The sequence below is a fragment of the Protopterus annectens genome, chromosome 13.part0 (genome assembly GCF_019279795.1).
Source record: "Protopterus annectens isolate FY-2018-M chromosome 13.part0, PAN1.0, whole genome shotgun sequence".
NCBI lineage: Eukaryota > Metazoa > Chordata > Ceratodontiformes > Protopteridae > Protopterus > Protopterus annectens.
In genome coordinates this window covers 712,780,621-712,808,350 of record NC_056747.1, presented here as the reverse complement: position 1 = coordinate 712,808,350, position 27,730 = coordinate 712,780,621, and the positions used below count along the sequence as shown (strand labels likewise).

The 27,730-nt window shown below is 42.7% G+C and overlaps 1 protein-coding gene across 1 annotated transcript in view; it reads left to right on the top strand.

The window, feature by feature from the left end:
- The window catches only part of KIAA0100 (KIAA0100 ortholog), a 2,229,983-nt gene that overhangs the window by 1,973,453 nt on the left and 228,800 nt on the right, over positions 1-27,730 (top strand). The window contains exons 34-35 of the mRNA XM_044054400.1: positions 9,802-9,912; positions 20,854-20,989. Of these exons, the coding sequence (XP_043910335.1) occupies positions 9,802-9,912; positions 20,854-20,989 (247 nt within the window). The remainder of the gene's footprint in view (positions 1-9,801; positions 9,913-20,853; positions 20,990-27,730) is intronic.

The following is a 27,730-nucleotide window of genomic DNA, read 5'->3' as shown; positions in this document are numbered from 1 at the left end:
TTATCTGACGCCAGACAAACAACTACAACTGACTCAATATTTCAAAACAATGGCAACAAAGACCCAACTACCTGCAAGAAAAATTCTGCAGGCCTTGGGCTTCATGGCATCTTGCATACTACTAATACCATTTGCACAGCTGCATATGAGGAAATTACAGTGGTACCTAAAAAGCGTATGGTCTCAACACAGCCACAGCTTGGACACAATGATATCTCTCATTCCTTGCCTACAACAGGAGTTTCTATGGTGGTCACAGGCATGTCACCTCAACAAGGGTCAGCCTTTCACCTTGCCCCCAGCCAGGCAAACTATGACAACAGATGCATCGGACTACGCCTGGGGGGCACACATGGCAGGACAAGTGCGTTCAAGGCATATGGACTGCAGATCAAAGGAATCTGCACATCAATCAAAGAGATGCTAGCTGTACAGAATGCTCTGACAGCCTTCAAGAATCTATTACATCCAGGACAACTTACAATAAGGACGGACAACACCACAGTAATGTGGTACATAAACAAACAAGGGGGGTACACACTCCTACCCTCTATGCAGGCAAGCAATGACCTTGTGGAACACAGCTCTGGCTTACCAAGTTCAGTTACAAGCTCAATTCCTGCCAGGAAAAAAGAACACATTGGCAGACGACCTCAGCAGAAACATCATGGATCCCCACGAGTGGAAACTGGATCCACAAGTATTTGCAATGATAACTCAAAAATGGGGCCTTCCAGACATAGATAGACCTGTTTGCCAGTCCTCAAAACTATCAACTAACAAAATTTTGTACAAGGACACTGCACCACCAAGCTTGGAAAGTGGACGCACTCTCATTCAGTTGGAAAAACCTACCAGTATATGCCTTCCCTCCATTGCCTCTCCTCACAAAGGTGCTTTTGAAAGTCAGAAAGGAGAGACCACGACTGATACTCATAGCCCCAGACTGGCCACGCCAGCACTGGTACTCACTTTTGAGGAATATGGCCCAGGGCCCACCTTGGATTTTACCACAAATTGCCCATTTGCTCACACAGCATAACAATCAGATTCTTCACAGCCAGCTCAAAACCTTAAATCTGGCTGCATGGCAAATCACCTAAGCATCCAGCCAGCTCCTCTTTCCCAAGCAGTTATGGATGTTATTCTGGAAGCTAGGAGGCCCAGCACCAGGAAGGCCTATTCGGACAAATGGAAAAGGTTTTCTGCCTGGAACCAAGCTAAAGACCAAGACACACTTCAGCCTCACATGCCTCAGATTCTGCAGTACGTAACTGAGATGTTGCACAAAGGACTTTCTTTTTCTTCCATTAAAATCCATGCATCAGCTATTTCAGCCCACTACAACACGGATCCACCCTTATTTTCGCATCCACTTCTAAGACAGTTCCTCAGAGGGGCAAAAAACATTAGACCCCCCAGGAGATCTCCTACACCAACATGGGACCTTAATTTTGTTCTGGAAAAACTTACGCTACCTCCCTTTGAACCAGGTTTCTCTGCAGATCTACAGTTTCTATCATGGAAGACTGCCCTGCTGCTAGCAATAACTTCAGCTGGAAGAGTGTCAGAGCTACAGGCACTAATGGCAGTGGAACCTTTCCTCATTTTCCATCAAGACAGAGTTTCTCTACAAACTAATCCTTCCTTCATGCCTAAGGTGGTTTCCAGTGTGGCTTTAAATCAAACCATCCACTTACCCACCTTCTTCCCAAATCCACAGAACAAAGGAAAAAGACTCCTGCATTCCTTGGACATTCACAGGCAACTTCGTTACTACTTGGATAAAACTAAGGTTTTCAGAAAATCTGACCAGCTCTTTGTATCCTATGCTACAGCTTCACAAGGGAAGGCTATATCAAAACAAACAATTTCCAAATGGATAGGACATTGCATTCATTTTTGCTATACCCATCATGGAAAACCAGTTCCTGCTACCATTAGGGCCCACTCTACCAGGGCAACAGCTACATCTACAGCCTTCCTCAGGGGGGTTCCAACCAAGGAGATTTTGGAAGCTGCAACTTGGAGTTCAGTACACACCTTTACCAAACACTATCACTTACCACTTTACTCTTAAGACTAGAGCTGGCTTTGCCACTGCAGTTCTGCAGGGCCTTCTAGCCTCCAATAACCCTCTATGATTCCTCCACCCATCCATAGGTTTGGGATTCAACCCAAGTGTGATGACTGCAGCAGGGTAACACGATGAACATAGTACAGTTTTGTACCTACCATAAATATAGATATTCGAGTGTACACCCTGCTGCAGTCCAGGTTACCCTTCCTCCACCCCCTTCCTGATGTATTTGCTTATAGCTGGAGGGATTTTGTGTTTTTGCAAAATTTACTCAATTTGGTACTAATTACTGACCACCTTTTTGGGGGCACCTGACATCTGGGGCAAGAAAAACTGAAGAAAATGGTGTCGGTTGCAATATATATACCCCTGGCGCACTGACGTCAGGGAAGAAGCGACAGCAACTGACGCCGGACCAAGACTTTGGAATTCCTGCCGACTGCGGGACCGCCTGACGACAGGATAACCCAAGTGTGATGACTGCAGCAGGGTGTACACTCGAACATCTACATTTATGGTAGGTATAAAACTGTACTTTCCCCTTAGAGCCTCTGCATTCAAGAGTGACTCCCCCTTTGGAGCAGAGGATTGCAGGAGCTTTGGAGAAGTCTGCTCCAACAGCTTTGGCTCCAGAGGGATGACTTTTGGGTCCTTGCCTTGTAGTCCAGTCTGCCTTCGAGATGGTGTAGAGGGTCCTCTCCCACTCTAGGGGACTCCCGGTTGTCCCACCATTGGATCTAGTCACCATCTCCCTGGAATCTGTGACTGAGACCTCACGTCTGCCACTGGGACAGCTTGTCCTGGAAAGCTTCCAACCCTTTCCAGTGATGGAACCCCAGATTTCTTTTGATACCTCTCCAGAGCACCCCCAAGTGATGTCCCTCAGAAGAAGTGTAAAAGGAGACACTTGGATTCCCCTCAGGAATTGGTCACTACTGACACTGACTTTGAGGAAGGGGAGGGGTCCCCTAGATCTCCATCTGATGATGTCTCCTTTGCAGACATCTTAGAGATCCTCTATCAGAAAAGTGGATAGTCCTCTCAAAACCCTAACCGAGAGGAGACAGTGCTGTTGGGAGGTTTTTGGCACCAGCCTATCCACATCCTGGGTGTCCCCCCACAGTTCCACATATTGACTTGGTATCTATCAGGGCATGGAAGGAACTGGACACTGTAGAGCCCATAACCAAGCGGGCAGATAAGATACTCAGTGCCCCCATAGACAGATTGCACTGGACGAAAGGGATACTGGTAGATGTCATTGTTTTTGTGGCAGTCACCAAAAAGGAGCGGTCTCAGGAAAGCTCCACTGTCCATTCCCCTAATAGAGAGTCTAGGGCTTTGGACAGATTTGGAAATAGGTTTACGCTTCAGCTACATTTGCTTTGCAAGTGCCAAGCTACTTATCTGATTATACCAGGCTTCAGAGAGGCTTAATCAAGGAACTGTCTAGCTCAGTCCCTGAATCCATGTCTGATGAACAAAATACCTTTTCCACCAGGATGGCTACTCTTCAATCAGTATCCAACTTGTCCATGAGGTTGATTTCCCACACTACAGAGGGCACCTCAAGGGCTGCCGGTTCTGGCATAGCTATTGGGCATCATGCCTGGATGTGGTTGTGTGACTTTGTGGAACCTTTCAAGGTTTTTTTCAGTGCACTCTCTGATAGTTTGTCATTGTTTGGCCCAACAGTCAGAGACGTACTTTTCCGTAGCAGGAAAGATGAAAAGACCTTGTCTGCCATCGGGATCCATTTTTCCACATCACAAAGATCCTTCTCCAGGAATCAGCATGGTGGGAAAAAGCTGTGGTTCAAGTAGTCTCAAGGTCCTTTTTAGGAAGCTCAAAGAGACTTTTCCACCAGGGGCAGAGAGAGAAACAGTTTTAGTGGTAGATGCTGCCCGTGGGGGGGGGGGGGTCTGCAATATCAAGGGTATCAAGATTCTTTTTTAGACAGACCCTTCCAGTGGCCCTGAAATATGCACGACTGTCCTGCTCTGGAGGCAGTCAGGGGGTACTTAACCTTGCACTCAGAAGCCTGAATACATTTCACAAACAACTGATGGGTGCAAAGGATTGTATCCAGAGGATGATCCATTCCTTTTTTAAATCTCCCCAAACAAAAGACTTACCTCCCTGATGTGCCAGCCAATCAGCGTGAGGCAGCAGCTGTAGAAATTTCAAAGCTGCTCCAAAAAAAGTCATTCAGGAGGTCCCTCCCAACCAAGTCAGATCAGGCATTTACTCAAGGTTCTTTTTAGTTCCAAAGAGGACAGGGGACCTAAGGCCAATTTTGGACCTAACATCTGAACAAATCAGTAAAGAACTCAAAATTCAGAACGGCCATGATCCAGTCCATCTTACCTCTTTTAAAGATGGATGACTGGATGTGCTCAGTAGACCTGAAGGATGTGTACTACCACATCAAAATGGACAGGAGCTCCAGGTGATATCTTCACTTCAAGCTGGGAGCCAGTCACTGCCAATTTCAGGTGCTCCCGTTTGGTCTCACCACAGCCCCCAGTGTGTTCATCAAATGCATGGCAGTAGTTGCAGCTCATCTCAGACTGCGGGGATTCCATGTGTTGCCCATATCTGGATGAATGGCTGCTAACCTCTTCGACCAGGCATCTACTCATCCAAGCCAGTGACTACTATTGCATCTAGCTCCCACTCTTGGCATAACTGTCAGCATGCAAAAATCACAGTTATTACTTGTTCAACTAATAGACTGTATTGGAGCACGTTTAGACATAACCAAAACTATGGTTTTCCTACCTTCAGACAGTGTCAACCGTGAGGCTGCATATCTCACAAATCCTAGCAATTCCAGACCCTCCCGCAAAATGAGTACTCATGGCATTGGGCTCAATGGTTGCCACGATAGCTCTATTACCTACAGCACTTTTGCACATGAGAATCCTACAGTGGATATGATCAATCCAGTGGTCTTTACACCATCACCCACTGAACCAACCGATCAAGCTTTCCCAAGATTCACTCCATTGGTGGCTTCATTCCTCCAAAGTCAACCAAGGACACCCTTTTGTTCTTCCCTCACCAAGTGCCCCATTGACCATGGATGCCTCCCAGGTGGGGTGAGGCCGTTTTCTGGGATGGACGTGCCAAAGCACATGGACTTTTCAGGAGATCAATTGGCATATCAACATCCTGGAGATGAGAGCGGTCCTTCTAACATTGCAAGCACTACGCAGGTTTCTCCCTTTCGAGACTATTGTGATCCAGACAGAAAATATGTCTGTAGTATGGTACATCAATAAGCAGGGAGGAACCAGATCTTAGCCACTATGTTGAGAAGCAGTGAGAGTGTGGCAATGGGTGAAATCTACCATCCTCTTTCTAACTGCAACATCACATTTTACCTTTATTACACATTAAAAACTAGACATTATTTCCAGGAGTGGGGCTGCCTTTGGTTCCACAGTGCTCCAGAATATCCTTCCATGAGGGCCACCCTAGATTGTTGTAGCTGGGGACTCTGATTCCGTCCCACAGGTTGTGGAACAAATGAAAATGAAAACATCAGATAAAGAAGTTATGTACTTAACATAATGTTCCATCTGTATCGTCCATTTTCATTCTTCCTCAACCTCCCCCATCCCCCTATTCATATTTATGGAAATCCTGATGCAGATACTAGTGGGAACCCAGTTCCTGTTGTTTGAGCCCCTGAACTTTATACGCTCTATCCTTCTTGTTCTGTTGGGGGATATATGGTTATTTCTTATATTATTATGTAGACATGTTATATATACTTCAGCAGCAAACTCAATCTGAGGTAATCAGGGGGAATGAGGCATTATGGGATGGAGAACAGGAGCTACTGAAATTTACCCCAAAATATGAGTTTACTGGCTCTCTCTTCTGTGTTTGTTTTCACAGTGAGAGCGCTGAAATTATGCTGTTACTCAATGTGCAGCCATCTAGGAAGTCCCCAAACTGATGAGTTGTTTGTCTGTTTTTCTTCTGATGAGATGGGTAAAGGAGTTCCCAAGGTAATGCTCTCCCATTGGTTATTGGACTGTATTGCCTTTGTCTACAAAGAAAAAGAATTGTTTTTATCCAAACCTTCAAAGCCTCACTCAGTATAATCTGTAGCTCGTTCTACATCCTTCTTCTGAAAGGTACCTCTTGATGATATGTATGCTGCTTCATTTCACAGTATAAGTATGGCATATAATCAAGGTCAAGAACCACCTCTAGTTCAGCTGTGCTCCAGAATATCCTTCCATGAGACCTCCCAAGTGTTCCAGTAACTGGGTACTTTGGTTCCATCTGCTGAGGAAGAGACTGAAGAGGCAACATCAGATACAGAAGTTATGTATTTATTCTAATAATAGGTCTGTGTTGTCTGCTTACATCCTTGCTCAATTTCCCTCCCTCCTTCCCTCTTCCTTTTTTTTTTTCTTTTCATTGACTTGTGGAATAACCATACTAAGCTGTCTTGGCCTGCACATGTCTGCTTCAGAACTTATGTAAGACAGCTGGCTTCTTCGTACCTTGTCTTTTCTAAGCTATCATTACACATGGGGAAGTCTCCCTTTCCTAGTATTGCATGCAGACTCCGTCTGAGGTATCTTGCTTTTTATGGAGGGATTATGGGTAAGGGATGGAGCATGAGCACTGAATCTGAAGTCATGCCATGTGTCTGGAGCATTTCTCCCTGGGCCTCCAATGAAAATTGGCTTCATTCCGAGTCAGACTTTCCTGGTTAACAAATGATAAATAAAAAGTCTGATCCAAATCAGATCTGAAAACCCATCTGTTGACAAAGGATAAAAGTAGGCAACACATATCTGTTATATTAAATACATATCTTTCTTTTTCTGACCACTGGTATCCCACAGTCCTTCTGGGAGTTGAGGGTCCATACTATTAGCTATGCAAATTTATGCTAATCAGTCACCAGATTTTGGGGGTGATGTGCCTACTTTTTAAGAGCCTTTGTTTAGATTGTCAATATTTGCAGCTTGAGTGGTTTAGAAGGTGGTTATAATAATAATATAATTCTAGAAAATAAATATGGAAGGGAAAATGAGTAGGGAGATTTATAAAAAAGAAAACATTGTATCTGTACATTGTATATATACATACACATACACACACACACACACACACACACACACACACACACACATATATATATATATATATATATATATATATATATATATATATATATACTTTTATTGTTGTTGTTAGAATTTGGTTGGAACACTAAAGAAATGCAAATTGTGTATGTTAGAAAAGAGGAGATGAAGGATAGTATATTTTAAGGGTTAAGAGGGGAAACATTTCTTATAGAAGATAGCATCCAAACTGATTACCCTTATTTTTGTAGTTTTGTATAGATTTGAATAAAATTAAGTTTTACTATAAATTTGTTTAACAAAAAACAGTGATTCATAAATGTATTATAGAAAAGAGTTTCTTAAATGTTAGGCTTTGGACATAAGTGGTTCAGTCCTTTATACATACATTGCATATTTAAATTCAAGGCAGTTGCCTAAAGGGCATTTTTACACATACTTCCAGTAAGTTAGATGCTTAAGAATCATAGTAAGTTCAAGGCTACTGAGTCTTGAGATCATTCAGTACATCTTGCTAGTTTGCATCCTAAACTGTACCACCCTTCTCAAGGAGGTCTATGCCTGCCATGCACAGAGTGAATGCACGAATTCCCATTCAGTTGTCCAGTTCTGCTTGAAGGATGATAGTGTATCACACTACTTTATCTACAGGAGGAATCTATTCAGAAGTGAGGCAGATGCTAAATAAGAGATCTCTTTCTCCAGCTGGTTTTATTGATCTGCCGAAGTGGGTTTAGATCTCTTGTTCTACCCTTTGTGGCAGTGTTTGATTGATGAAGCTATATAATTTCCTGGACTTCTGGCTCTCTGGTTGCTTGGAAGGCAAAGGCATAAGTCTTCCTTGAGGAGCCTAGAAGACACAGAAAAAGGACAATGTCTTTTCTGGTAGCTTTGAGATTTTAAGCCTATGATCTTTTTTGCTAGGAATCTGTGGGGTCTTTCCATGGGGTCTTTCCATCTGTTTTATTTGTCTTGTGAGATACATCCCAAAGGGGGAATTTTATTCTTTCTCTGGTCTGATCCGGTGCTGAGCATAAGGAGAAAATAACCTGTTTTGATCTGGATGATATAAAAATATTTTGGGGGGTTTTGGGCAATTATAAGATCAGTGGTCCCATTTAACAGAACCTATGAACACAACACATCAGAATTTATAGGTCTTACAAGTTCCATCTTAGATGGTCATTTTTCACTCCAAACCTAACTCTGAACAGTCCACTGTAAGTTCACACTGGCTGTCAGGATGTTTGCAGAAACCATTTTGCATTTCAGTCTTGGGTAAGATAAGACCATTGCTGCTCATACTGCATGCCTCTGCCACATGGTGCTGTAGCCATCAGCACTGACAGCATGTATGCGAACATGTGGGAGGAGGCTCACTCCTATCCCCCATCAAGAAACATAAATGTAATTATAGTGGGCTGTGTAAATAATATACTGTCTGATCGACAGTCACATTTTTGAGGAAGTGGATTCTCTAGTAGGTAGACTCAGTTGCTGCTTATTGATGCCTCAGAAGTGGTATTCTAGAAGCTTTTCGACTGCTGGAGGAAGCCTGGTTGTAACCTGTTTACATCTACCACAAACACCAAGTGTGGCAATTTCTTTTCTTTTATCCTGAAACTGTAATCTAGAAATGTCCACAGGAGTCCTTAATACACTTCCCCATTTCCCCTTACTCTAAAGTTAATTGAGAAAAAAAGGCAGAACAGGCTTCCATACTGCTGTTTGAGTGCATACTGTATAAGGAACCAACTTGCTGAGCACAACTTGTCAGACTTCTACTTCCCTGATCACCATCTTCCATTGGAAATCGCTTTTGATGCAGTTTCTTGTGTGCTGGCAGGGATTCCTTTCTTTAGGGAGATTTATCCTTTCCTCATGTTTGCGGAGCAGTGTGATATATATATATATATATATATATATATATATATAGTTTGCATCCCTTGCAAAAAATGCTTCCTTTAAATTTTTTTCATCAGGTGGATTTTCTTACAATTTACAGTCAGCAAATTGATTCTTCACTAAGTTGTAACTCAGGGAGTCATAGCAGAACTGGCAGAACAAGTCCAGCATCATTTTCATAGTGCCATTTTGGCCTGGACAAGTTTGCTGGTCACTGAATATATGTTCCTCTTTTTCACGTCTGTCCCATAATGGCTCTTTAAAATGTGAGGGGTCGATATAACAACTATAGAAATGTGATGGGTAGAAATAACCAAGGAGGAAAAAATGTTTTTGCATGAGACTTTTTAAATTTTTTTTTTCATTTATGGCAGTCTGTAATTTACAGAGAAAGTCTTACAAGTAGAGCTTCTGTCACTAAAGGTCCTTTTCATTGTGCGTTTCCTGCCATGTATGTAACACATTTACCAAGGTATACATACAAGGAAAATACCATCTATGTAGTGGTAAGAGAATTAGATTGATGATATTCAGCAAATTGCTGGTGTGCCAGTATTGACTGTGTGCCTCTTCTATAACCACATTTAATAGTAATCTATCTTTTAATTTTAATGGTCATACTGAAGCATTGTCTGTTTGTGTATCAGTCGCTTGTTTGAGTTGTTTAGTTTTCTTTTTTTTTTTTTTTATTCTGTGATTGAGGTGGTTCTGAAGCCCCAGTTTCCATGCCAGTCTGGCCGACAGCTTGCCTTGAGAATATTTAGCAAAGTCCGTCCACCTGTAGGAGGAATTTCCATCAAGGAACATTTTGAGGTAGGTGGATCCAAATGCGAAAATTTTAAAAGATGCCCTTCTCAAATGTGAATTACAAAGTGTTAAAATTATTCTTATCCCTAATGTCTTTTGCTGAGGAATGCCCTGTCTTTGTCCTTTTTACCAAGTGGATATCAGATTAGTAGAACCGGAACATTAGATTCTAGCAATATCTTATGAACATCTACCTGGGGCTATATCGGTAAAGGATGCCTTAAAGCACCTTGTCCAAGACTGCATGCAACCTCTTTGTCCATGTATCATGATACTGTTTAAAAGTCAGAAGTCATCCCAGGATTACCATGTTGTGCTTCACTACTAGATCTGTTGGAAGTTTTATGATGGTTTTCCTTGTTTAACTCTGGAGATATGATTTTCATAATGTTGCCATCTGTTTTAGTGGTCTGCATTTAGATATGAATTTACATAGGTTCATAGGTAGGTACTAGGCTATCAGCCCAAGGGCCTACGTAAGCCTAGCCAGCAAGGTTCCATGGCTTACGCCACCCAAGAAAGTTATTTTCCTGTGCCACTGTCGAGCAGAGACACAGAAGTGATCCCCGGGGTGTATTTCCTATTTCCCATCCACTCATCAAGATTTTTCTTGAAGAGTGCTAATGAAGAACTTTGCTTGACATAGATGGGTAGCTTGTTCCAGAGTATATGAAGTCTCTGGGACAGGAATCTATCCCTCCAGCATGTCCTGTTTATTGTGGTGACAAGGTTTAGGCCCCTAGAGTGTGTAGCTCGGAGGGATTGGGATTTCTTTAGGTGTAGCATGTCTAACAGCTCTGGGTTTGACATAGCATTATATGTTAGGCAGAGATCACCTTGGAGTAGGCAATATGCTACGGAGTAAAGCTGGAGATGTTATGTGATCCTATCTCGCCTACATTCTGTACTGATGGGCTCGGAGCCGATCCCTCGGCTCCGACTCGGCACGCTATGCTATAGAGCGAGGCCTCTTATTGGCTGAGCTATTTCTTATCCCAGGATGCACCACCACTAATCCCCCAGATCTCGTTTGCCGCTTACAAGCTAAGACGTGGTCTCAACTTGGCTGGGTTAAGTACTAATTTATTTAGACTTTTCCTGTCAGGAATTTGCTCGTTTTCAACCCAAAAGCTGTTTTAACAGCTATTATTGTGATACGTGTGTGTATTTGGTGATTTTGTTGAGAAATTTGTCTTTTTCATTAAGGGAAGGTTTCCGCTTTAGTTAGAGGGCCTTCCCTTTGCTATTCTAGCGTTTATTTGTGGGTCAAGCACCCGTTTTAGTTAGAGGGTCTTGACCCTCTTTCTGTGTTTTTCTTGTGCAACTGTGTTATTGTGTCAAAAAAAAAAAAACTTTATATTTTGAACTTAAACTAGCTAGTTTTTGGTGTTATCTTAGATAGCTGTGTTATTTCTCTTTAGTCATGTCCAAAGAGCATAAACCCTCTGTTTAAAAATGCACGAGGTGTGGTTTTAAGATGTCCATAACGGACTACTCCTCGTCTGCGTTATTGTTTAGGCGCCAAGCACCTACAAGAATCATGTAGCGTGTCACGCCTTCTCATCAAGGGTCCTCCAGGTGAGGAAAACAAATTAATCCTTAAGGGTTAATTAAGCCATCCTTCGAGGAGGCTTTATCTTCTTCTCCTCTCCTTCAAAAGAAGAAAGCGCCGGCTCCACCAGTCAGTCGGAACCGACTGCCAAAACCTAGGCAGACTTCTCCATCGGCTCCACGGACTTCGGAGCCGAGGGCGAACGTCTGCCTCGATGCCTCCAGTCTCGACCCTCTGGTTTCGGAGCCGAGGACTGGGGCATCGAGAGGCGGGTCACCCTCATTGGCTCCACTGATATAGGAGCCGATGAGGGTTGCCGCTCAGACTCTTCCCCTCGAGCCGAAGTCCTCGGCACCGAGGAAATTGCCTTGAGATCTCCTCGGAGCCGATAGTTATAGAATCCATTCGAGCCGGTCCCTAGTCCTTTGGAGCCGATGGAGAAATTGGTTCGACCCGATCGGTATCGTCCAGATCATCCAAGATGTCTGATTCGGACATCGACAGGGTGCTCCTAAGACACTTCCAGTCTCCGGTGTTCCAAAAGTTAGTTTCGCTCCAGCCCATTCGCTTCGGAGCCGATGGTCCACCTTGCTACAATGGTTCCTCCTCCAACAGCCACGGCACCGTTGGAGCCGGTGCTGGTGGAACCAGTGGAGGTTTTAGGGTCGGGCCCGACCTTTACTCCAACTCCGGCTCTTGGGTCGGAGTTCGCACGGACTTCTTCCATCGGCCCCGGGGATGCTTGGGACTGATGTTTTCGGTCCCAAGTCTTCCTCTCGGTGCGCCGGCTGTGGGGTGCCGTCACCGTCGTGGCCACGGAGGTGGGACCCTCCCAGGATTCTGGTGGTTCCGCGTTCAGGGCTATGAGGAGTGCGTTAGCCAAATCATCTTTGGCTACCTCCACGGTCTCCCCAGCTCCTTCCCTGCATACCAAGACTGGGTCTTTGGCAGTCCCCCTGTCCTTAGACAGCGGAGCCCCGGGGCCTGAGGTTACCCCACTGGGGTTTCTCCTGGAGGTCCTTCTGAAGCTTCTTTGGAAGAACCCCAGGAAAAGGTCGCAAGAGGAAGCACGTTGACTCCCCTGATGAGTCTCTTACATCAGACACTGATCTCGATGATGCAGAAGGGTCCCTGAGTCGCCCTCGGATGATGTCTCCTTTGCAGACATCCTGGAAGCCCTTAAACAGCGAGGCGGCTGGCAGTCCAAACCCCCTTCTGCTGATGAGTCGGTGTTCCTTAAGGCCTTCGGGGCTCAGCCCTCCGCCTCCTGGGTGTCTCCGCCCTTGACGAGCTCTTGGATTTGATCTGTCGGGCGTGGGAACACCCAGACTCTGTGGAACCGGTGCCTGCTCATCCAATAAGTTCCTCTCGCACCCCTGAAAAAGAGTTTCTAACTAAAGGTGTGGCTGTAGATGCTTTGGTGGTGGCATCTGCTACCCAGCAAGATGTAGCAGAGGCTTCGGCATCCGTCCATCCTCCTAATAAGGAGTGTAGGAGCATGGATCGGTACGGAAAGCGCACCCCAAGTTCAGCGGCCTTTACATTAAGGTCCTTGAACTACCTTACGCACTTTACTAGATTTCAGAGGGATCTGATTAAAGAACTTTCCGATACCCTCTTGGGTAACCTGCCTGAGGAGCTGGCCCAGACGGTTGGCTCTCAGCTGGCTACATTGTCATCCATTTCAAACTCATCCATGAGGCTCATTTCTTATGCGGCCGAAGGGGCGAGTAGAGCGGCGGGTACAGGCATTGCTCTACGGAGACAAGCCTGGCTCCGCCTGTGTCATTTCGCGGAGGCCTTTAAGTCTTCCTTTGCCGACACTCCCTTTGATGGGTCCTCCCTGTTTGGACCCAAGGTAAAGGACACACTGACCCGCTGCGAACAGGAGGGTAAGACTCTGACTGCCGTAGGGGCACGATTTTCCACTCCCTTTCAGCCTTATCCCAAGGCTAAAAGAGGAGGGAAAATGTGGTTCCGTAGATCTCAGAAGCCTTACCCCTCTCAGCAGGAGGATCCCCCTTCCAGAGGCATGGGAGGGGGAAATTCTTCCAGAAGACGCCATCCCAGAGGCGGCAGAGGCCCTCGCAACACTGGAGACCGCGAGTCCTTTCGTGGCTCTTCAGCCTTTCACAGTCCCTGAGGGATTGCCCGACTGTGCAGCTCCAGAGCCAGTGGGGGGTCGTTTCTCGAAGCACCTAAAAGCCTGGGAAGGTATCACTCAGGATCGATGGGTGCTTCGAATTATCACCGGAGGTTACACCATCCCTTTCTCTCACTCTCCACCTCAGTCCAAAAAAATCCCGGACCCGCCACCCAGTCAACGGGATACTGCAGCCTCAGAAGTTTCAAAGCTGCTGCAAAAAGGAGTCATCCAACCGGTCCCCGCAGACCAGATCGGATTAGGGACTTACTCAAGATTCTTTTGGTGCCAAAAGACCGGGGACTTGAGGCCCATTTTGGACCTCAGCATTCTAAACCGCTCAATCAGAAAGTCCAAGTTCAATGGTCACCCTACAAACCATTCTCCCATTGCTGGAGAAAGGTGTTTGGATGTGCTCCATAGATCTCAAGGACGCTATTACCATATCATGGTACATCAAGCGTCCAGGAGACATCTGCGCTTCAGCCTAGGAGGCAGTCATTTTCAGTTCAGCGCTGCCCTTTGGTCTCACCACAGCCCCCAGGGTGTTCACCAAGTGTTTGGCAGTCGTGACTGCTCACCTGAGAAGTCTAGGATTCTAGGTGTTTCCGTATCTAGACGACTGGCTCCTAACTGCCACCTCCAAGCATCTACTACTGCGGAGCCTACAAGCCACTATATCACTGGGCAATTCCCTTGGAATCACCTTCAATTGGCCAAAGTCTGTGTTGCTGCCATCTCAAAGAATAAGATTCATAGGGGTAGAGATAGACTCAAACCGAATGCGGGTCTATCTACCTACAGACAGAATACAAACCATACAGACTCAAGTTCGAGCCTTACTTCCCAGGTCCAAAGCCCCAGCCAGAATGGTCCTGCAGCTATTGGGATCCATGTCCGCCACGGTTCTTCTAGTCCCCTTGGCAAGGTTGCACATGAGAATTCTCCAGTGGCTTCTTTCAGCTCAGTGGTCCTTTCAGGAACTCCCTCTTAGTCACCTCATATGGATCACGGAAACATGCAAACGGGACCTTCGCTGGTGGCTAGTGCCCTCCAATTTGGATCAGGGACGACCCTTTGTTCCACCTCCTCCTGCGGCCACTTTGACCACGGACGCCTCCCAGATGGGGTGGGGGGGCATTCCCTGGGCAGGTCAGTCCAAGGCAAATGGCACCCAGAAGAGACCCTACTTCATGTCAACATCCTAGAAATGAGGGCGGTGCTTTTGTTCCCTTCAAGCCCTTCACGATTACCTCCCTCAGGGCGTAATTGCCGTTCACTCAGACAACATGTCAGTTGTCTGGTACCTATCCTCTTTGCAGAGAGGCCATGAGAGTCTGGGAATGGGCAGTCTCGACCAAACGCTTTCTAGTGGCTACTCATATCCCGGGCAAGTCCAATGTGATAGCCGACAGACTGAGCAGAACCATCCTCTCTCCTCACGAATGGTCTCTGAACATGACAGTTGCAAGTCAGATTTTCAGCAAATGGGGAGTTCCGTGTTGCGACCTCTTCGCGACTCCACTAAATGCGAAGTGCAAAAAATTCTTCTCCCTAACCCCGGCTCCGGAAGAGCCCATGGACGACTAGCCCGCCCTTGGCCCACCGCTTGCTTTATGCCTCCCCAGTTCCTCTCCTTCCCAGGGTGATCCAAAAGGCATCTCTCTTGGGGAGCAAAATGATCTTAGTTGCTCCTTACTGGCCTCGTCAAGTATGGTTTCCCTATCTTCGAAATATGCTCTGGAAGGTCCATGGTTCCTGGATCAGATCCCAGACCTTTTGGTTCATCAGTCGGGACTATTCCACCAGTCCCTGCAAAAAATTTGAGTTGGTTTTAAACAGGATCTACTTTGGGATCCAAAACACAAACCCCCAAACCTAAAAAAATTATTTAAAATAAAAATTTCTTTGGGGGTAATGGGGCCTGGTTTTGTAAACCCCTTTTTGGGTTTAAAATTCCTACCCCAAAAACCCAAACCCCCAAAAAAGGGGGGTTTTTGGATTTTTTTCCTTTTCCCTTTTTTTTTGCGGGAAAAACCTTGTGTCAAAAGGGAAAATGGCCAAAAACAGGGGGGCCCCCCCCCCCCCCCCCCCCCCCTTTTTTTTTTTTTTTTTTTTTTTTTTTTTTTTTTTTTTTAATACATTCAATTTTTTTTTTTAACCTTTCTAAAGGGGGTTTTTTTTTGAAAAGGCAAGGCAAGAACAGGCTTCCATACTGCTGTTTGAGTGCACATACTGTATAAGGAACCAACTTGCTGAGCACAACTTGTCAGGACTTCTACTCCCTGATCACCATCTTCCATTGGAAATCGAAACTTTTGATGCAGTTTCTTGTGTGCTGGCAGGGATTCCTTTCTTTAGGGAGATTTATCCTTTCCTCATGTTTGCGGAGCAGTGTGTGTGTGTTTGTGTGTGTATATATGTGTATGTGAAAAAAAAAAAAATATATATATATATATATATATATATATATATATATATATATATATATATAGTTTGCCTCCCTTGCAAAAAATGCTTCCTTTAATTTTTTTTCATCAGGTGGATTTTCTGACAATTTACGGTCAGCAAATTGATTCTTCACTAAGTTGTAACTCAGGGAGTCATAGCAGAACTGGCAGAACAAGTCCAGCATCATTTTCATAGTGCCATTTTGGCCTGGACAAGTTTGCTGGTCACTGAATATATGTTCCTCTTTTTCACATGTCTGTCCCATAATGTCTCTTCAAAATGTGAGGGGTCGATATAACAACTATGGAAATGTGATAGGTAGAAATAACCAAAGAGGAAAAAATGTTTTTGCATGAGACTTTTTAAATTTTTTTTTTCATTTATGGCAAGCTGTAATTTACAGAGAAAGTCTTACAAGTAGAGCTTCTGTCACTAAAGGTCCTTTTCATTGTGCGTTTCCTGCCATGTATGTAACACATTTACCAAGGTATACATACAAGGAAACATACCATCTATGTAGTGGTAAGAGAATTAGATTGATGATATTCAGCAAACTGCTGGTGTGCCAGTATTGACTGTGTGCCTCTTATGTAACCACATTTAGTAGTAATCTATCTTTTAATTTTAATGGTCATACTGAAGCATTGTCTGTTTGTGTATCAGTCGCTTGTTTGAGTTATTTAGTTTTCTTTTTTTTTTATTCTGTGATTGAGGTGGTTCTGAAGCCCCAGTTTCCATGCCAGTCTGGCCGACAGCTTGCCTTGAGAATATTTAGCAAAGTCCGTCCACCTGTAGGAGGAATTTCCATCAAGGAACATTTTGAGGTAGGTGGATTCAAATGCGAAAATTTTAAAAGATGCCCTTCTCAAATGTGAATTACAAAGTGTTAAAATTATTCTTATCCCTAATGTCTTTTGCTGAGGAATGCCCTGTCTTTGTCCTTTTTACCAAGTGGATATCAGATTAGTAGTACCGGAACATTAGATTCTAGCAATAACTTATGAACATCTACCTGGGGCTGTATAGGTAAAGGATGCCTTAAAGCACCTTGTCCAAGACTGCATGCAACCTCTTTGTCCATATATCACGATACTGTTTAAAAGTCAGAAGTCATCCCAGGATTCCCGTGTTGTGCTTCACTACTAGATCTGTTGGAAGTTTTATGATGGTTTTCCTTGTTTAACTCTAGAGATATGATTTTCATAATGTTGCCATCTGTTTTAGTGGTCTGCATTTAGATATGAATTTACATAGGTTCATAGGTAGGTACTAGGCTATCAGCCCAAGGGCCTACGTAAGCCTAGCCAGCAAGGTTCCATGGCTTACGCCACCCAAGAAAGTTATTTTCCTGTGCCACTGTCGAGCAGAGACACAGAAGTGATCCCCGGGGTGTATTTCCTATTTCCCATCCACTCATCAAGATTTTTCTTGAAGAGTGCTAATGAAGAACTTTGCTTGACATAGATGGGTAGCTTGTTCCAGAGTATATGAATTATCTGGGACAGGAATCTATCCCTCCAGCATGTCCTGTTTATTGTGGTGACAAGGTTTAGGTCCCTAGAGTGTGTAGCTCGGAGGGATTGGGATTTCTTTAGGTGTAGCATGTCCAACAGCTCTGGGTTTGACATAGCTTTATATGTTGGGCAGAGATCACCTCGAAGTAGGCGATATACTACGGAGTAAAGCTGGAGTTTTTTGAGGCGGTCAGTGTGGGGCATTTGTTTAAGCCCAATAATCCTCTTTGTGAGGTACTTCTGTGGCCTTTCCAGCTGCTGCAGATGTCTTGTGAGGTACATTCCAAAAGGGACGTTGTACTCTATAATGGGTGTAATGAGTGACGAGTAGAGGGGGGAACAATGACCTCTTTTTACTGGATGAGAACCCTTTTATGATGAGGTGTGCCACGTAGAAGGACTTCCTGACTACTGTGGTGATGTGACTATGAAAGGAGAGACTAATGTCCACCTGGGTCCCAAGGTCTCTTATCACGCATTCAGTGTTAAGTAGATTGCTGCCTATGTTGTAGTTCATGGGTACAGAGTTTTTACCAAAGGGGATGACACTGCACTTTTTGTCATTGAGCTTGGCTCTGACACCAGGCATCTGTCTCAGTGAGGCCCTTCTGTAGGCTGTCCACATCATTTGGGGACTTGACTATGGCTCCTAGTTTGCAGTCATCTGCGAACGCAGCCAGAGGCCTTCTGTGTTAGCCTGTACTTCAGAGAAGTAGATATCAAACAGGAGAGGTCCCAGGACGGAACCCTGTGGTACTCCACTTGTCACTGCTTTGAGGTCATATTTGGAGTCTGCAACTTTTACAGTGTGGGTTCTGTCAGTGAGCCAGTTGGCAACCCATCTTGTGACGTAGGGATTTATACCTAGTTTAGTGAGTTTAGCTATAATTCCAGAATGGGGGATGGTGTCGAAAGCCTTAGCGAGGTCAAGATAGGCTGTGTGAACCACCTTACCCTCATCCACGGCTTTGGTAACTGCCTCAAATAAGTCGATCAGGTTCAGGAGGCATAATCTGCCTTTCACAAACCCGGACTGGGTGGGATCCAGAGTTTGGAGGTTACCAATGTCTTTGTTTATGAGTTCCATGATGATACGTTACATGGCCTTGCAGACAGGCTCGTCAGGCTAATAGGTCGATAGTTCCCGGGATCAGTGGTGGCTCCCCCTTTTTGGAGTGGGATAACTGTTGCTGTGCACCATTCAGTGGGCACAAAGCCCCATGCGAGGCTATTATTGAACATGTTGGTTAAGTTTATTTATTTTTACATTTATTAACTGGGTTAGTTAGACTTGGGTCTGAGAGCTCTTTTTCAGGGGAGACTAGAGAAGAAAAGCTCCATGAAAGTAATTAAAAAATAAGAAAAAAAACTAACAGTTCAAGGTGCAAGGTGCTTACCAGTACAACACAGAGATAAAATGCAATGCAGATATATACAAGGCAAAAGTGCAGTATTTTGAGAATGCAGTAGCAATGTGTTTGAGAAAATTGCTTAGCATTAAGTTATTTACAAGGAATGTAGCAATGCCTAAAATAAAAAAAAATCAGAGTAACATCATGACATAGTACAACAAAGATGCATTTAATAGCATAGGTGCAAACTTCAGAGAGAGTAATATATGTAGACAGTTTATGTAGATACCAGGCAGATACGTTAATTGAGAGAAGAAAAATTCATTAGGTAATTTCCGGACAAGTACAGATCCATGCATGTTGGAAATTAATTTTTAGTTGCTTTTTGTATTTGCCACTTTTGGTAGTGGAGCAAAGGGACAGTGGAAGTTTGTTCCATGAGTATGCAATTGAATTGACTGTAAAGTATTTTTAGAATGTTTTCCAGATTTGGTCACTACATTCCTTTATTGCCTTGCAGGGAAGGATATGAGGGACAAAACAAGAAATATAATGTAATATGTTATCTTCCCAATCCAGTGATACTAGTTCTGTTGTTCCATTGTTGAGCAGATGCCCACAACAACCCTGGAAGAATTAGCAATATGACTCTGTAAGAGATGGCCTGGAAGCAGAGCTTCAACTTGTTCATGCTGGCAACCCAGGTTTGACTAGTTGCCCTGGAAGCAGCTGGCTGAAGGGGGTGTGGTGAGGTGGAATGACTGGCTAAAAACAGTCTTGTCTTTTTCCATGGGAGAGCATATTACTACTGCAGCATCCTTTAGGGAAGAAATGTCAGTAGTTTTTGAAGGGTGAGGGCACTCATTTTGCACCCTGGCTGCTTGGAAATGTTCATATCAGAAGAATTAGTAAGTGAGACAGAGTGCACATGGTGGCAGAACAGTTCAGTGAAGCAAAGTAAAAATGTTTCTTTTTTCACATTGCTGCATGGCAGTGTTGATTTATTGCCATAGAGTTGAAGAGGAGTTATGAGGCCAAGAGGAGAAATAGGAACTAATAAGCATATTTAAAAAAAATGGCTTACTCAGAAGTGGGGAGAGTGGGGTTGAATAAGTTTGGGAAATGTAGAGTAATAAGCTATAAAGTATTTTTGGAAAGCATATGAAGAGATATAGATGGAGGACAGAGACTTGAAAGTTAAAGAAGTCAATGAGAAAAACATAAGGCATTTATTTTTAAAAGGTGGGATGAAGGTGCAATCACACCACACCACTACCATAGTTTCATTCATTGTCTGATTACCTACCTAATATAGTTTATAATCATTGGGAGACTAAGGTGATCCTGCCACTCTGTGGGTAGAAGACAGAGAAGTGAATCATAGTAAGGATGCAAGTCTGTCACAAGATGCTTACACAGAATGTGCCCAAGTGCTCAGTCATACATGACTCTCAACGGGCTGTTTGGAGGACCATCAGTTCACTTACAGCATGTCTTTGGAATGGAACAGGAAATCATATCACCCACTGAAAACCTAAACTGACACAGGGAGGAGGGCAAGCAGTCTTCACAAAGAAGGCAGCTCTTCTGAGAACCAGGCTTGAGAAACAGGTCTTTTGAAACAGCAGTGCAAATCGCTATGCCATTGTACCACCCCTTTAGTTATCTTATATAATGAAATACTGAAATTGGTGAGATTCGTGCAGCAGATATGTTCTTAATTAGGAGGTTATTTTCTATAAAATGTATGTTTTGTGACATTTTAATGTATTTGACTATCCTGAAGATACAGCTGCTCACTTAACCTTTCAAAAATGTATTTGTACATGTAAAACTCGATTATTGCTGCTTTAGTAGTTAGTTATAGCCAGATTTCAAAACATCAGCTATGTGTTTGTGTCTTGTATGTTAAGTAAGTCGTCATTGCTTTTACAGGTGAATGTGGTCCCTTTGGTCATCCAGCTAACGTACCAGTTTTTCAAGAGGATGATGGGTTTCTTCTTCCCTGGAAGAAATGTTGAGGAGGAAGAAACTGGTGATGAAGAAGACAAATCTAAGCTGGTTACAACTGGTAATTTGACAAAAATTCTTATCCCTAGTCTTACATGTTTTCATTGAATGATCTACATCTTTGTACTGCAGTGCTTTATTTTAAGATGTCTTTGAGGAAGTAAAGCTTGATTTTTATTCCCAGCTTACCATGGTGGAAGGGCATTTAGTTTATTGTCCACACGGGATCTCTAAAATTACCCAAGACTTCACTTACTGACTTATGAAAATATAGCTAGGGAGTGGGATAAAAATAAAGTGGAGTTTAAAAATATGGTGGAAATTAAAGAAAACGAGGTATGGTTAAGACAAGACATAAGAATTATTTAGAGGGACTGACAAATGTTAAAGTATTGCAGAATAGGGGTAGTTTTCCAAAACAAGAAGAGGAACAATTGCAGAATGCTAAACAGAAAATAAGGGATTACCTCAATAATATGCATGCGTTTAGAAAGATTGCTGTTAAGCAACTGTTTTTGATAACTCCAGAGCACAAAAACGTTTAGCACAATGACTTAGTCAACAGAAAGTAGAAAGGGTTGTCACCGAGCTTAGGGAGCCTATAACAAGGAACATAACAGATTTTGTAGAGGTACTAGACGTATTTCAGAAATTTTATGAAAGTCTGTATAAAGCAGAGAACTATGGAAATCAAGAAAAGGTACAAATGGAGATGTTTTTGGAAGAATTAAATATGCCAATGTTAGATGTAGATGAGGCTTATTTACTAAACTGGGATAGGAGGAGATAAGATAAAAATAATGATATATAACCGTCCACAGGAAAGTCCTCAGGAATAGATGATATTCCTGTGGAAGTTTGACAGCTAGGAGGGAAAAAAACTGATAAAAGATCTGAAAGGTTTTGTTTAACAGTATTTTAAGAGGAGGAGAAGCAGCAACATCCTGGAAGAAAGCAGTGGTGCCTGTAATACCTAAAGAGGGTGAAAACCTATCAGATCCAGCTTCATACAAGCCCATTTAAATCCTAAACCATTATTAAGTGTTTGTCTATAATGGCTAAAAGAATGGCAAAGGTGATGCCAAAGTTATGGATTATTGTGGTTTTGTGGAGGGGAGGCAAAACATTTGACAACATTAACAGAGCACTGATGATTCAGAGGGAAGCAGAATATAAGAACATACCACCGTTATTGGTGGGTCTTGATGCATATAAGGCATTTGACAGAGTAAGCTGTGAGGTTATGAACAGGGCAGTGGAAGCATTTTCATTCCCTGATAAAATTATAAGGTTGCTTAGTAGGATATATGAGGGAATCACAGGTAAAATTTAAATTGGGTGGGTTCCTCTCTGATAATTTCTGTTTGAGCAGAGGAACCAGGTAGGAGTGTCCTCTTTCCCCTTTGTTAGTTGCATTATATTTAGAACCACTGGCAAAAAATATGAGACTTAGTAATTCAAGGATATAACTGGTATACATACATACATACATACAAATGTTTCAAGCATGGGCATTAAAGCCCTTCTAGCGTGCCAGTATGCCAAAACACTTGTTCCCATAATAAATGTCCAGGCTGTTCTTAAAAATATCTAAACTAGTACTTGTTTAATGTAATTTGGTAGTCTGTTCCAAGCATCAGCTACTCTGTCAGAGACCCAGTTAGTACACTTCTCATTCCTATAAAATCTTCTACATAGGTTATCTGACGATTCTCTACTACTTGTTGATAACCCCAAACATTCCCAGAGGTAGTTGTTCCTAAATGTCCTATACACCTGAATAAGATCCCCTCTTAAATATTTGTAAGAGACACTGTGCAAGTTCAGATATTTTAGTCTTTCATAATAACAGCTTTTCACATCCATGGTTGCCCTTAGTATATTTCTGCTGTACTCTTTCCAGTTTATTCATGCTTGTTTTCCTGTAGGGTTTCCATATTGTTATTCCATACTCAAGTTTGGGTCTAATGTAACTAACAAGCAATGACTTCATTATGTTTGATTTCCTAGACTTTATGAATCTTTTTATACAGCCTATAGTTCTATAACTATCATTAGCCAATTGGTTGATATGATTAGAAAAACTCATAGCTGAATCTACTCAGGTCCTTAAATGAGTCTACAGTTTCAATCACTGTGTGCTGTATTAAATATTCACCTTTCAGTTTATGTCTCCCAAATCTCATATGCTTAGTTTTTGATGTATTTATCAACATATTATTCTCCTGTGCCCAAATGGTCAATTTAGTCAGATTATTTTGCAGACATCCCCTGTCTATAACACTTATAGTTTACCCAATTTCAGGTCATCAGCATATAGCCTGTATAACACCTCAGATGAAAAAGTAAGATCTGAAGATACAATTTAAACAAGCAAGGGCCTAGTACAGAGCCCTGTGGGACACCTTGACTGTAACCAAGGATTTCACCTGTCCAGTTGGTGTGTGATACTTGCCATGTCCTGTTTGTAAGCCATGCAGCTACCCATCTTATCAACAATACATCAATACCCAGTTGTACTAATTTATTGATCAGTGTTTTGTGCATCACCCTGTCAAATGCTGAAGTTAAATCTATATAAATCACATCACAGCACACTTTTACATTCATAGCTGTTATTATATTGTTACAGAACATCATGTTACAGGTGGTAATAGATCTATGTTCAACATATGCATGCTGATATGTGGTTTCAAGTCCCAACCTATCCAGTTCTGACAACAACTTATCCAGTATTACCTTCGCCATTATTTTTCCACAACATGAAAGTAGACTTAAGGGTCTATATGATTCTGGGTTTGTTCTACTCCCCTTTCCCTTAAAGACAGGTTTAATAAGTGCATGTCTCCAATCTTGAGGAATCTCCCCATATTTATATGACCTAGTGAATAATAGATATAGTTGCAGTGTAAGTTCTTGTTTGTGTTCTCAGGTCATTGTTACTTATTCCGTCTCCTCCCTGCACTTTGTTTGGGTCCAGTTTGCACGGTACTTTTTCAATATAATCTGATTTGATTCCAGTATCTGGGGTTACCTTGATGTCACTAGGATACCTTACCACCCCTTTTGTGGAGCCAAACTGTTTTGCATAAGATTTTGTAAATATATCTATAATCTGTTGTCTGAGAATACATTTTAGAATCTGCACACAGTTTATCAGTCTGTGTATCTTTACTCCTTTCACATCTTATGCATCTATAAAAAGGTTTCCTATTATGCTCAATATATTTATATAAATTTTCTTCAAAATTTTCTTGATCTTGTATAACACTATGCTTAATCAGTTTGTCCAGCTCGTTTATTTCACTTTTCAAAGTTGTAGTGTGACCTCTCTTCCGTTCCTTATATTTTTTGTCTCTCACCTTAATCAGGTATCTTGCTCTTATGGAAATATATCCCCTGATGTTACTTAAATGCCTAGATCCTGATGTTAAACATTTTTTTGACTTTTTGCACTCAAACAATTTCTCTTTCAAAACTTTCCACATTCCATCTGCAGTTTTTCCACTGAACACCTCACTCCAGTTAGTTTTATATAGTAACTGTTTTGCTTCCCTATAATCTGTAATTAACCTTCTGTGCATTGGCTTAGATTTCAGTTTGGCATGATCCGTATGAACATCAGGTGCCAGTTAGTTGAAACACCTGATGTTCATAAGGATCATTTGCATATATCCCATGTGCCTCTGACACAAGAGGTTTGGGAGGTCACTTATTGGAAGTTCTAGCTTTGCTGGAGTTTTCATTTTGTTTTTGCCTACAAACAGTTAAAATAGTGATAACAAATGCAATATAAATTCAAATAAAACTGCTCTTACCAGTCAACTCCACAACAAATCACAAACCAAGACAGGATTGTTTTGATATGCTCAGAATTTTCCTCTCTGCAGTCTTTGTAAATTTATAGCTGTCTAGGCCCCTTGTGGTGGCTAGAGCTTTCCTGTCCAAAACCTATCCCTTTTTCGCAACCAAAAACAAAACTAAAACAACAAAATATGAATCTAAGTAAAGCGTGTTAATAAGCAGTCTCTTCCTACCTACAAACAGTTAAATTAGTGATAACAAATGCATTATAAATTCAAATAAAACTGTTCTTACAAGTAAACTCCACAACAAATCACAAATCAAGACAGCATTGTTTTGATATGGTCAGAATGCTAGTCAAGAAAAGCTGGCTGTATTTGCAGATGATATTATTTTATACTTGATAAAACCAGAAAAGGATATTTCATTGTTGTGGAATATTTTGAAGCAGTTTCATATCTTTTTGGGGTACAAAATTAATGAAGCTACAACAAAGAGAGTAGCTGTAAATTATTTACCTACACACAGATTGGTTCATTAACATCCATATTTATGGGGACATGATAAAATGAAGTACTTAGGGTATAGATTAAAAAAGATTCTGGTGCATCAGCCAAGGATAATATAATACAACAGCTGAGAAATTGGAGCCTATGTTGTATGGATAGCAAGATACAAGCATTTAAAATATTTCTAGTCTCCTTAGTTTTATACACAGGTCAGACATCTTTTTATTAGCCAGAGGAGAAGTTGTAGATGGCAATTAATGAAGAGCTGAAGGGTTTTGTCTGAGAGGGGAAGACTGCAAGAGTCAAGTGGGATAAACTGATTCTTCCAGCAGAACAATGTGGTTTGGGATTAACCAATTTCAAGGGGTATTTCAGTTCTACACAGTTAAGGCTCTTATACATAGTAAAAGCAGAAACTTATAATTTAAAGTGGAAAGGAGTGATGTTCAGAGGATCAATAGAGGTTAATAGGCTATAGGCCCTGAGGCCCTTGTATGCCTAGCCAACAGTTTAGCCCATGTTTAGACAAGTAAACACCCAAACCCCTGTCCAGCAGGGACACAGGTGGAATCCCAAGGGCCTATTTTCTGTTTCCCATCCAGTTATCCAGGTTGTGCTTAAAACAGATAATGAGATACTCTGCTTGACGTGGAGAAGGAGTCTATTCCACAGATGGAGTGTCTGGGACACAAACATCTATCCATGGCCCTGCAGGTAAAGCTAGTCAGGCTAACAGGTCTATAGTTCCTGGGGTCAGTGGAAGCACCACTTTTGTACAAGGGGATAATGGTGGGCTTTCTCCATTCAGCTGGGATGAAGCCAGTGCTTAGAGTTATGATTGAAAAGAGTACCAAGTGGCATTGCTATTTCTTGTTTGAGCCCATGTAGGACACAGCTTGGGATATTACGAGCTCCCATGGAAGCTGTGTTTTTGACCTTAGAGAGGGCATTCACAACCTGCTCTTTAGAGATACAAGGTAGAAAACAGAAGGGAGGGATGTCTTAGGGTAAGTGTGGCAGAGAAAGGGGACTGAAGTTTTCACAGAACCTGTCGATTAACAGGTTAACAGTGTCCGCAGGCTCGGTGTATGTGGTATCATTAACTACCAGATTGGCAAAAATCTGAGCCTTTCCTTTTAGGTTATGGATGTAACTAAAGAATGCTTTATGGTTATCCTTTGTTGAGGAAGCTAATTTGGATTCATAGTTAGCTTTGGAGGACTTCATAAGGAGTCTTATTTGCTTGTTTAAGCTGAGAGGGAGTGTTTCCAGTTTGGGGCTTGCTCCCTCTTACTCTTAGCAATTTCATCCTCTTACTGTAAAGCCTGTTAATGGCAGTTGTCCACCAGACAGGTTTGATCTTTCTTGAGGAGCTTGTTTTGGTCATATCAGGTACGGCCGAGTCATTGCAGTTGTTCTGGTGTTTGTATAAAGCATTTGTGTAGAACTCTGCATAGATGCCAGTTCCATCTGAGGAATCAGGTGCAGTAAAGCTGTTTATACCACCCTGTAAGAGGTTTTAATCTACTCTGGAGAAGTGTTTTAGTTTAGTTTGAGCTATGGGGGGGGGGGGGGTCAGGTGTGATACCTTTGAATGAGACTGATTTAGGGTTAGATCTCACCAGGGAAGACTCGCAATGTGGATGCTACAGTGGTCCCTCATATTGGTAAGAAACAGATCCAGGGTGTTGGCACCCCTTGTGGGGGTGTCAGCTAGCTGGTCCAGGGCACTGGAATTAATGAAGTCGAGGAACCTTTGGGCAAGTGGGTTTCTACATGAGTAATTTCCCCATTCAGTGGATGGGTAGTTAGTCACCCAAAATCAATCATTGTATTTGAATGTATCTTGATAGACCCAAGTAGATCCATATACGAAAAGTGGGTGTCCTGATTCATGGAAGGAGGACTTTAGCTGGCAATGACCTGAACAAGTGTTCTACCAGCAGTTAATTGCACCTGAAGTATCTCCAGAGAATCATGCCGTCTAACCAATCTAGAGGTGTTTTTATCTTTAATAAATATTGATACACTGCCTCCTTTACTTTTCACACCATCAGTTTGTGGTCTGAATGTGTGGAAGGAGGTTTAGCCTGATATGGCTGGGATGCGCTACACAGCCTTGAACCAGGTCTCCGTGACTGCACAAATGTCTATGTCTTCAAAGGTGAGGACTGCTTCCATTGAATGCAGTTTCGTGTTAAGACTCCTAGCATTTAGCAGCAAAACCTTGACGTTGTTCTTAGACGGAGTTCTTACATAGGGAATTTTGTCCTTGAGACACTGCCTAAAAAAGGCACTATAGGGGTGACAAAGCCTTGGCCAGTAGCCAAAATCCCAGGGGTGATAGATGAAGACCATTTTTGGCAAAGCATCGAGGTCTGTAGATCATGTCATCCAATGCTGACAGATACTGCATCCCCTTGATATGACACCAGAAACTAAGTCAATTGTTGAAGTCAGTCATTTTCTGTTGGCATCATGCTAGCTGA